Source organism: Procambarus clarkii, chromosome 29 (genome assembly GCF_040958095.1).
Source record: "Procambarus clarkii isolate CNS0578487 chromosome 29, FALCON_Pclarkii_2.0, whole genome shotgun sequence".
NCBI classification, from domain to species: domain Eukaryota; kingdom Metazoa; phylum Arthropoda; class Malacostraca; order Decapoda; family Cambaridae; genus Procambarus; species Procambarus clarkii.
The window spans coordinates 13,283,447-13,295,946 of record NC_091178.1 but is presented as its reverse complement, the minus strand read 5'-3'; the positions used below and the strand labels follow the sequence as shown (position 1 = coordinate 13,295,946).

The window sequence follows — 12,500 nt, the reverse complement described above, 5'->3', positions numbered from 1 at the left end:
TTCATGAATTAATTGTTTTTCGACTACCTAACCTACCTAACCTAACCTAACCTAACTTTCTCTACTACCTAACCTAACCTAACCTATAAAGATAGGTTAGGTTAGGTTAGGTAGGGTTGGTTAGGTTCGGTCATATATCTACGTTAATTTTAACTCCAATAAAAAAACATTGACCTCATACATAATGAAATGGGTAGCTTTATCATTTCATAAGAAAAAAATTATAGAAAATATATTAATTCAGGAAAACTTGGCTTATTAGGCAAATTTGGCCTTGCATAGTAGGCTGAGAAGTGCGTTCTGGCTACTAGGTACGACATATATATATATATATATATATATATATATATATATATATATATATATATATATATATATATATATATATATATATATATATATATATATATATATATACTGTGATTAGTTATAATAAATAGATCAACTTTTTACATATTTTAATAATTCAAAATGCTGTATAACATACTTTATACTTTATATGCAATACCGGTATTACAGTTCCAAGAAAAAACTAAATTAAGAATCAAACTTAATTTTGTAAAGAATTTCTAAAAGTTATAAACGTAACATTTAGTTCTGTCTCATAGTAAGGACATAAATATGAAGCAATGATTAAAATATGTATGCACAAACTCCTACAGGAACAGTTACTGTTGTCATTCTTTTGCCCAACCATGCATATAAGCCATGCAGACTCTCCTTATTGTGCTTGTGGTGGATGAGCTTCAGCTCTCTGGCCCCACCTCTCACTGTCAGTCAACTTGTATACAGGTCCCTGAGCCTATTAGGCTCTTATCATTTGAAACTGGGTAGGAAGTCTACCTCCACCACATCACTTCCTAGTGCATTTCATCTGTTAACTACTCTGAAACTTAATCATATTATATTTATATAAATCTAACACTTCTAATTAAATCTATAAACTTCAGTTATTTTTAAAACTTTCCTTCTCAAGTGAGGACAACAATAAATTAGTTAATCACAGAAGATAAAAAAAAGCTCAACTTGTGCAGATGAGGAGTCACAAAAACGTGGCTGAAATATGTTGACCAAACCACACACTAAAAAGTGAAGGGACGACGACGTTTTGGTCCGTCCTGGACCATTCTCAAGTCGATTGTGAGAATCTTGATCGACTTGAGAATGGTTCAGGATGGACTGAAACGTCGTCAGCCCTTCACTTTCTAGTGTGTGGTTTGGTCAACAAGCCCAACTTGTATTATTTGCCAATTAAGAAAAAATGCAAGGAGCTTGGGTTAGAGGGTTTGTTATGTCAGTACATCCACCTGGTGGTGGCTGGGGTAGAGGCCAAGTGAGCTATTCAGTAGTCAGTTTGGGCACTAGCACTTAAAACGGAATGGAAAAGTTAGCACTTTTATATAAAAAATCATTTAGTAAAGCTATTATTTGTACCGAATATATTTTCTGGCAACATTCTTGGCAGGATTGTGCATTTTCCAGTTTCTCTATCATTAGTATGACCTGGGAACAACTTTAAAAGTTCCTCCAATGTACCAGTGTAGAATGTCAAACAGCTCTAAGTGAGATCCTAAGCAGAAGTTGAAAGAACTTTACCTCAGAAAGGGGATTTTTGAATATACAGGTATCAGGCTCATCTTTTTTTATATAATTTTAACTTCCATTAACAGGAATTGAATCATTGCAATGATTCAATTATGTGATTAGGATCACATCATTTATGCAAATCAGGAACTAACTGTATTAACTGGAGAGGCACTAGAATTTGATGAAGACCAGTCTGACATACACAAGGTTCCCATGCAAATCAAATTTTGTTTTCCCACTACATTTATATGACAATTTTCTGATGCTCAACCATATATACTTCAAATGTTATATAACCAATATACCAGAACATTTGGATTGTGCACCGACAATAAGGCAGGTATTGAAAAACAACAGAAGAAAGAAAACCACATAATCTTAAAATGCAAATTAAATGCAAACGTAAAGAAAACAAGAAACAACCATGATTTTACAAATTTATATGTTTAATATACCTACCTAGAATGAAAATAATTAATTTTATTAGGACATAAACCTTTAGCTGTTCCCCATGAGTTTTCCATAACCTTTAATTTGTTGAGCCATTTTTATTTACTTAACAAGGATTTTTGTTCACCATGTACACCCCTGCATACAGGGAGTTTCCCCCATATCATGATCATCATCGATACTAACTCGTTCCTCATTTTCATGGGGCAGGGAGGCATCAACTCGGAGATAAAAGGGGGAGCAGTACAACATTGGAAAAGATTAAAAAATATATAATACAGTATTAAAAAAATAATAATAATTCATTGTGTAATGGGACAGGTAGCCAGTGTGTACTTATACATCTTAGGCTTATATCGAGGTCTCTATCCAAGGTCGAATTACAGACCCCCCCCCCCAGGATGCAATCCCACAACAAGCTGACTAATTCCTGGGTACCTACTTGCTGCTAGGTGAACAGAGTCATTGGGTGATAGGAAATGCACCCAAACATTTCTGTCCCGCTTGGGATTTGAACCCAGAATTATCGATTGCGAGTCGAGAACGAACCCGACTGCATTACAAATTACAGAAATTACACATCCTTTCACCATGTCATACATGTCACACAGAAACAGCTGTACATTACAGCAAATTATTCAGAGCAGCATCCCACTGCTTCATAAGACTAGGTGTACACACAGTACTACCTGTGAGCTGTCACATACAACGAAACTCTTGCTCCCTTTTCACAAACCGTCATATAGCCCTATTCACCACTACATCTCTTATGCTGTTCACACTCAATCCCCACTTCATCACACATTCAATAACTTTGTCAATTATCATTTTGTATTTTCACATCTCTTACCTTAAAAATCTTGAATACTGTACATTCTTCACCAGGTTGCATATCAACCATACATGCAATGAGCTCAAACCATTTCAGTACACACCCCTTAATCTTGCAAATTACTGTCTGCTGCATTCCATGTCTTCTATACATTGGGGTATTTATTCTTTTTTACTAATTTAAATCTTCCCATGGTAGTCTAAAATTTACCTAACATTAAAAGAAAGAATGCTTATCATGGCCTAAAATTACTTTAATTTTAAATAATAATGGATTGTTTTTATTGTACACAGAACAGTACTGTACTGTAATTACAAATGCACCTAAACAATGACAATAAAAAATATTTACAACCCAAGGATGAGAAGGGTGGTGGGAAGAAGAAAAAAATAAAAACCCTCTATAAAATGTAATATTAAATAAAAATACTTTTATCAATGCAGTTTTGTAACTCTAGAATGAGTTCTACTTACCAGGATTATCAGCCATGAAAGACTTAGTTCTTTCTGCTGGCTCATCTGTGTCAACTGGCTGTGATGAGAGAGAAACCATCGTGACTCGTGCTAGTGATGCTTGCTTTTCCTTCCCCTCTGTGTATAATTCTAGTTCACGGTCTACGGGACGCTGCAAAACCTGTTGACGCATATCATGAGATTAAAATATTTATTTAAGATCTTTTGTAACTGCTGTTAATTTATAGACATTTGTTTGGACATTTTCTAGAGGAAACAGAACATTGTCTAATCAAGTAACTATATGACCTGTCCAGAAAAGATCTTTTTATCTACACTCAAAGCCATATGTTTTGTTAATCAACACCTCATCTCCCTCCTTCCCTGTACTCATACCTGTGCACATTCTACTTTCATAAATCTTACCAATTAATGCTCTTCTTTTCCTTTATCCCTAAACCAATCTCTTTCTATTTTCTTCCCTACCTTCTCCCATCTTAAATTTTCTTATTTTCCAATAACCTCTTTCCAATCTCCCTTTCTTCTCTGCTACTCTTGCCTTCATTTATATCATTTTACCTTACATTTGTTTTTGTATCTTAAATATATTCCAACAATCTCTTTCTTTTCTCACCTGTGACATGTTAATGACACCAACGGCAAGTGTTTTGAAGCCAAGAAAGGTACGATTCTTGTACTTCTTACGTCGTTGAAGCATGATCTGCAGCGTGTTTCCCTCACGCTTTAGGAAGTGTGGGTACTGTGGGAGGGTAGAAATTAATGACAACTATAATGTTTTTAAGCTGCAGCACTGAGAAAGAGGAGTTAGTGTGATTTATTAGACACATATCCAATAAAGCAGAATGACAATATACAACACAACCGAATGTATTAAACATGCATGATTTTAGAGGGGAAAATAGATCCTGAGAATGAAAAAGGGTGGAAATGGTGACCCAGGAAAATGAAAATGACTGTACATTAAGACATTTATACAATGAAAGAGGTAAGTAGGCCCTAATACTAATATACATTTTAAACATGATATATATAAATATACATGGTACAGGGTAAAATAGTTTAACAATTTGCTTGTCGAGAGTAGTATGCTTAACCCTTGAAGTGTACATTTCTCTCAGTTCTGGGTCACCACTATGTGCATTCTTAAAAGATTTGAAAATAAAACAGCTTCACAACTTTCTTTAATTTGCAAGGCATTAAAATATTTAATAATTCAAACAAAATCCATATACAGTACTTGCTTTGATATACTGTACAGTTAAATTGTGATATTGATATCAGTTCCAGAAATTTGGATAGAGACTCGCACCTTAATTTTACATTTTTTTTTTTATCGAAGGATTCAGGGAAAATACAAAATATTGGTAAATGAAAAAACACAATTTGAAATTATTTCAAATTTAATATTTTGAATAAATATATTTAAGTGCAATGGTGCCACATGCTCCAAAGTTCTACTAATTAATTATTTTTTATGTATACTTTAATAATAATTAACAGTAATTCTTTGTGTCAGAATACTGTACAAGCAGCCAGGGTGTATTCATATACGGTAGGCTTATATCGAGGCATATTGGCTGTAAATACCAACAGCCCAACTGATCAAGCCATTAGCCAAGACTGACCAGACACCAGGCCATAGGAGCGGTAATTCTCAAAACAATCGATACAACACTTAGCTAGTAGATGAGGAGGTAATGGACAACTTGCCAAACTCAATTCCTAAACTCTGTTTATGCAACACATGAGGATTTCCCCAGAGCAATTTAGAAAGTTACCGAGAGTATAAGCTCTCAGAACATGTATTACCTGTTATTCACTCAATTTATTCCTATGCTTGGCATATTACCTGACTCATCATCCCCAGAGCTATGTAATATCTAAAATGTTATTTCCACTAAACTAATGGGATATAAATAAGAGCTTGCTGACCATTTACAACCAAATTTACGAAAATGAGAAAAGTGTTTTTGCCTGCTTATAGTGGAAAGACAAATCTATATAAAAAACATGGAAATGTTCATTTGTGCATAACCATTAATCTCAGAAAGTTCTTCATCGATTGCTTTGAAAAATTCCCACAACATTCCATTCGCATCCGAGCAGGTTTTTATATACATCCTATATAGCTGTCACGTCTGTGACGATAAAAAAAAACATGTTTTTCTGAAAAAACTGTATTTTTCATGTGAGGGAAATCTTCGAAACCTCTTTACCACTTGCTTTGAAATTTTGACACAATATTGACCAATCCACACACTAGAAAATGAAGGGGCATTTCGGTCTGTCCTGAACCATTCTCAAGTTGATTGTGCACAATCGACTTGAGAATGGTCCAGAACCGACCGAAACATCGTCGTCCCTGAACCATTCGGACATTTCGGTCTGTCCTGAACCATTCTCAAGTTGATTGTGCACAATCGACTTGAGAATGGTCCAGAACCGACCGAAACATCGTCGTCCCTTCATTTTCTAGTGTGTGGATAGGTCAACATACTTCAGCCATGTTATTGTGACTCATCACCTGCATTTGACACAACGTTGCATTCGAATAGGCATATCTTTTTATATATCTACTATATACATGCTTCACCTGTGATAGGAAAAACATGCTTTTTTTTTTTAAAACAGAGCCATCTGTTGGACGTAAGAGCAACACAAGCTGCAATCTCTGAAAGTTCTTCACCGATTGCTTTGAAGTTTTGACACAACGTTGCATTCGAATAGGCGCATCTTTTTATATACCTACTATATAGATGCCACCCCTGTGACAGGTAAAAACATGCTTTTTGAAAAACAGCACCATCTGTTGCATATAATAGCAACATGCAACATGCATTTATTTTTTATTGAATTATTTTGTGTGACATTGTATTGGAATTGAGCTGTGTTGTTTACCATACTGTTCATTTTGTAAGTATAAGTATAGATGCCACACCTGTGACAAATAAAACAATGCTTTTTCTTGAAAAACAGTGACATTTGCTGCATGTAAGAGCAACACACATGCTATACTAAATATGTTACAATTCCATTTAAATGTTTCTTTTAAATTGATATTGAATTTTCATAGATTTTGATTTATTTTTATTTTGATTTAATTATTTTGTGTGAATTGCATTGGAACTGAGCTGTGTTGTTTACCATACCATTCATTTCGTGAGTATAGTTTATTTTTTTATTTTTTCATATTTTCATTTCATTTTTTAACTGTTTTTCTTATATTTCAGTGATGGGAACATCAGATCACTTGATGTTCCCAATTTTCTGATGGGGACATCAGACCATTTGGGAAGGCATCGGACGAGGGAGTGGGGAATGGTGGGGACTTCCGACGAGGGGATGGAAGTGAGAGATGGTGGGGAGGATGAGGTGACAAAGGAGGGGGTAATGGTGGGGAAGGACGAGGGGACAGGGGAGTTTGGGATGGTGGGGGACAAGGGAATAGGAGAATGGAGAATGGTGGGGAGGGCAAAGGGACAGGGGAGTGGGGCATGGTGGGAAGGAAGAGGGAATGGTGGAGTGGGGAATGGTGGGGAGGACAAGAGGAAGGTGGAGTGGGGAATGGTTGGGAGGCCGAGGAGACGGGTGAGGGGGGGAATGGTGGGGAGGACTGGGGGACAGGGAAGGTCGCTGTGGCGCTCAGCAACGCTCATGCATTGCTGAGCCACAGCAACATGTGGCCAGGTACTGCTAGTTTTTAAATAATTACTACAGTGCAAGATATCACCTCTATATTTATAAAGTACAGTAAATTTGACTATCGTTACTGAAGAGGGACATTTCACAGCATCAGTCTTCTTGATTTATGCATTACACTTAATTAATTCTAGCTGAAAATAAATGTTAAATTTCATGACATTATACAAATACAACAGCTATAATATATGCGTGGAAAACAAGGAGAGGCTTAAGCCCCAATCTGTATACAGAAATTACCCACCACTAAATTGTAAGACAATGTATAATAACCACAGAAAAAAGTAGGGATGCAATCAACAGAGTAAATAGCCTCAACATTATTGGAGAACTAAGTTCAATATTGGTACCAGCAAATGTGAACAAAACTGGGGATGTTCAAATGACAACTAGACAGAGTTTCTCAGTGTAACCCATTAGGCTTAATGGACTGTAATGATTACAGCATACTGTATCAATTTTCACTATGCACGCAAAAGCAGATTAGTTTAGTAATCACCGGGGAAACTTGATCTTAAATTGAACGGTGTATGAAACTGGATCCTTTCAGTTGCCTTTATAATCAACAGTACTTTAAAATCTACTTTTACATGGTTTCAGGATCAACACTCGTGGTCGGTCCGTCTAATTACCACAAGCTTCACAAAGTTTCAGAAAGCTTATGTTAGTAATGAATAAATATGATATATTTACTCATTATAATGTTGGTGCTGAATGTACAACACGAGAAAACATAATTTTAATCTGAAAAAGTATATTTTTATTAAGAAATTAGACAAAAATAAAGAGCTGGTGACGCCAAATAAAGTCGACGATCCAAGCGTCGGTTAGGTTAGGTTAGGTTTGGTTGGGTTTGGTTTGTTTAAGTTAGGTTAGTTTAGGTTAGGTCAGCCTAACCTAACATATCATATTTATTCATTACTAACGTATTGCCAGGAAGCTTTCTGAAGCTTGTGTAGCTTGTGGTAATTAGACGGACCCCTCGTGGTCGTATTTCTGATTGGATTTCTAGGTCGATGGCTTGGTCTGCTAGGCTGTTGGGGCCTGTAACTTGCTACTTAGCACTTTCAATTACAGTATGCCTCCTGCTCTCATATGTACCTATATGCCGTTCAACTGCTTCAAGACGATTGAAAGAAGGTATCCCCAGTCTACAGGAATTATGACATTTGTATTCCTAATACACATGTCATTGTATTGAGCGCCTCTTGAGCGCTAGTCGGTCTGATTGAGAAGAAACTTCAAAACCTTTTTAGTTTGCAGCGATTTTTCTGATGTCATTCAACACCTTAGATGAAAATTCATAATTGTTGCAACATTTCTCTAATCTGGATAAACTGAATTTGTCGATCAAAATGGCATTTAACCGTTCTAATCTTATTTTATTTATCCGTTTGGATTTTATGTTGTTCATCAAGCTGAATACTGTACTCAATTTCGGCATTTGAATGCGGTAATGTTTATGCAGAGTTAGCACATTTTCTAATTTTTTTCAAATGGATTCGAACCAGTGACGAGTTCGAGAAAAAAGATTAGTGGGAAGCGGGAGATGAAGAAGACCCCTCAATCGCCTTCTGACATAGGAAAGAGAGAACACCATCCTCCCTTTTCTTCTAACCTTCCCTTTACTTTACTATAATTCTCTTTATTTGTACCTTTTTTCTTACATTTTTCTCTTATTCTTTCCTTTTATCTTATTCGTACCTTTCATACTATTTTTCTTTCATCTTATTCACTGCTTTCATTCAACCCACCTTTCATCTCACTCTCTTCCTTCACGAGGCCGTTTCTCTCTTTACTCTCTTTGCATTACACGACTTGATAATGGTCCAGGACTGACCAAAATCTCTGTCTTGGAATTACCGGCTATTCATGCCCGTGCCACCTCTTGATTGGCTTAATCTTCATCAATCAATCAATCACCAAAACGTCGTCGTTTCTTCATTTTCTAATGTGTGGCTTAGATATCATAGTTGCATATAATTCACCATAATGGTCCTGTGACAGGCGGATATCTGAACTGAAAATCAGCGCACAAATATTCTAAGTGGTTGGAGATGTGTGGCACAGTGACAGGTGAGAGGGGCACTAAAACTTACCTGTAGGGAGAAAGTGAGCTGTAGTTCTATGTCCAGAGTGCCACTGGGTGGGAGAGGAATTTCATTGGAGCGGAGAGTGCGCTTGGAGGACTGCATCTTCACAGCCAGGGTGACGGAGTTGAGGTCTCCGCCCAGGGGCTGCGTTACCTGTAGCCGCGTCACCGTTACATTACATAGCCTGAAATATAGACGACTCTCGTTAGTCACGCTATCATACACGAGGGAGCTGAGAAATGTAATGTCGCCTAGCACTGGTTTGTACAATACTGATACCCATGTAGAGATGATAACTGGCGATGTGGGGTACCTAGTGACGCAGGGAGTGTGGTAGAGACGGCGTGGGCGCGCCCGCCCGCTGATGACGAGGCGTGTGGGGCGGCGTGGAACAACAGTCTTATTGAGAGCAGCAAGGGAGGCAGCCGAGGGGCTGCTGCTGAGGCATGGGGCAGGCCCTCCGCTAGCTTGGCGTGCCCCTGAGGAGTCAAGAGGCGAGGGCGGCTCCGGGGAAGAGGAACAGAGCGAGGGCACGGGTGAAGTGGGCGGTGCCAGGGTGGCGCTGCTGTACATGGCACTCACAGTGTCCTCGGTGCCAGCGAAGGAGCGAGGCCGCCTCCCCAACCATGCTCCTAACTGGCGCGCAGGGCTTGAGGACGATACACGCCACACTGCGCCCAGGGAACGCCGCGGGAAGCGGTCTGGGCGCGGTGTATGGTGGGCGCGCGTGGGGCTCCGGAGGCCGCTTACCACCATCGACAAGCTGGCACGCTTTCTGAGGTGGTCATCATGGCATCTGCTGCGATGGGTGCCATCATCGTGGGGCGGCGGAGGGTCGGGGGGAGAGAGGGCGGCGACAGGCGGCGTGGCAGGTGTGACGGACCAAGAGCAGCTACGCGGGAAGCCCCCAGCCATGGCGGGGCTCTTGACACTCACAGCGCCACGAGGAGCACTCACCATCACGCCCACATGACTCACAATAACCACAACCAGTGTTCATGCCAACCAACGCCAACAGTTACCACAAACACCACTGCCAGTAGTCAGGCCAGTGCCCCCTATCCTCCAGTGCCTACTGCCATTATTCTCCATTACACAGGCACATTTTCAGAATTTTATCCTACTGTCCCGAATCCTGAAATCATAGGAATATCACCATCTGAAAGAGACATACTCGATCTTAAATTCTCTCGGACTATATCTTAAGAAACATTCATCGCCAAACAGCACCACAAACCCAGGAAGTAAAATAACTGTAAGGGAAAGAATAACTTGCCTTGGACACCTTTATATGCAGAGTGGCCCTGTGGCCCTCACCAGCCACCACTGCACCACCAACCACTCAACCTTCCCCACCCCGGAAGCTGCTCGTAACTAATGCAAGGGAAACACTAATAATCAACAGAGAGAGAGATAGAGAAAGAGAGGAGGCTTGAGGGGAAATCCACTTAAGGGACACGCAGGTTAAGTGGGGTGGAAGAGTAGGGGAAATGGGCTGGGTGAGCAGAGGGGAAGAAATGAAATGTACGACTCGAGGGTTGGATAGCACGAACTAGACGAGGGAAGAGTGGAATGAAGGCAAGACCAATAACGTATGAATGTCAACACTAAGTTGCCTGGAAAAGCAAGATATTGGTGTATGGAGAAGTGACGATGACGTAGAGTGCAAGCGTGCCAGACAACGGTAAGCACCATCTTGTATAACCTTCCCTAGCGGGATGTGTCGCGACACAGTGCTAAATGCACACCACTAAGAACGCTCATAGGTAACGCTCTTATCCTGTACCGGACGGCAGTTAGGAAGGGTTGGCTGGTGGACCATTAACCACGAGAGCTATACACCCTTCACTGCAACTCTCAGTAATTCCTCCACCGTTTACCTTCCCTCTACAACAGTTGACTGAAATCCATTAAAGCCCCATAGTTTCTTTCCTGGCTCTTTCAGAAAGATGAGAGGTGTAGAGGAGGAGGAGCGTGTGTGTGTTTACTAGTTGTGTTTACTAGTTGTGTTTTTGCGGGGGTTGAGCTTTGCTCTTTCGACCCGCCTCTCAACTGTCAATCAACTGTTTACTAACTACTTTTTTTTTCCACACCACACACACACACACTCACACACACACCCCAGGAAGCAGCCCGTGACAGCTGACTAACTCCCAGGTACCTATTTACTGCTAGGTAACAGGGGCACTTAGGGTGAAAGAAACTTTGCCCAATTGTTTCTGCCTCGTGCGGGAATCGAACCCGCGCCACAGAATTACGAGTCCTGCGAGCTATCCACCAGGCTACGAGGCCCCTATCTATGTGGCAGTATATGAGGTATAGAGGAGTGTGTGAGTGACGGTATGATGAGGTGTAGAGGAGTGTGTGAGTGACGGTATGATGAGGTGTAGAGGAGAATGTGTGACAGCAGGCTAGGATGTGAAGAGAAATGATGCATCCCGTTAAAGCTTGGAAGAGTAAGATGACATAACTAGGCGAGGACATAACTCCAGATACATTACATAACTATGTAATGTATCTGGAGCCAAATAAAACAAAATACTATCAACAATACCTGGGCCTATTCCGGGCGTAGGCAGTACAGTAGGACCCCCCCCCCCCTTTATCCCCAGAACCCTCTCCAAGTATAATTTCCATACGAACCTTTGGGGTCTAATACAAGTCGTGAACCATTACTTTAGTATTTCACCATCCATGCACTTAAAAGCAATTCTGAAGTTAGAAAGTGTAACATTGGCTCCTCGCACGATGTTCTTTATGTGGCCCCTCAGGTTATCTTGAAATCTCAAGTTATCTCAGGTTATCTTGATAGGAGGCACGTATCTCGTGCCTCAGGTGACAGTTTCTATCTAGAACCTCCTCTAGATCTCTTTCTTTATCAGAACTCTTTAAAGATTTAGCACGCAATTTATAGATTGTGATAATTTCTAGGTCTATGTTCTCCTATTCCACATTCCATAACATGGCATTTATTCACATTAAATACCATTTACCAAGTGGTGCTCAATATACTTATTTTGTCCAGGTCTCCTTGAAGGGTATGACAATCATCTAATTTTCTTATCTTCCCTATTTTCTTAGCATCATCAGCAAACATGTTCATATAATTCTGTCATAGTATGTCAGCCCATCTTCCCTTTCTCCTTCCCTTCCCCCTTCTGTCTGTCTCTCTCTCTCTCTCTCTCTCTCTCTCTCTCTCTCTCTCTCTCTCTCTCTCTCTCTCTCTCTCTCTCTCTCTCTCTCTCTCTCTGACATTATCACTGGCAGCAGCAGTAAGGGATCAGTCACTCCATCTCAACATGCTCATTCATCACTCTCCTCCTCTTCCTATTATCGTCGCCATCCACCTTCATCCCTTCTCTCTCT

At 39.9% G+C, this 12,500-nt stretch overlaps 1 protein-coding gene across 8 annotated transcripts in view; it reads right to left on the bottom strand.

The window, feature by feature from the left end:
- The window catches only part of KrT95D (phosphofurin acidic cluster sorting protein KrT95D), a 399,429-nt gene that overhangs the window by 47,724 nt on the left and 339,205 nt on the right, over positions 1–12,500 (bottom strand). For 5 of the 8 annotated variants that reach the window (XM_045753506.2, XM_045753502.2, XM_045753503.2 and 2 more), the window contains exons 2-5: positions 9,448–10,293; positions 9,141–9,318; positions 3,956–4,081; positions 3,343–3,502 (exon numbers count right to left, since the gene is read on the bottom strand). In XM_045753506.2, the coding sequence (XP_045609462.1) occupies positions 3,343–3,502; positions 3,956–4,081; positions 9,141–9,318; positions 9,448–10,094 (1,111 nt within the window). In that variant the 5' untranslated portion in view covers positions 10,095–10,293. The remainder of the gene's footprint in view (positions 1–3,342; positions 3,503–3,955; positions 4,082–9,140; positions 9,319–9,447; positions 10,294–12,500) is intronic. The other 3 variants (XM_069333512.1, XM_069333513.1, XM_069333514.1) reach the window with 1 other exon arrangement.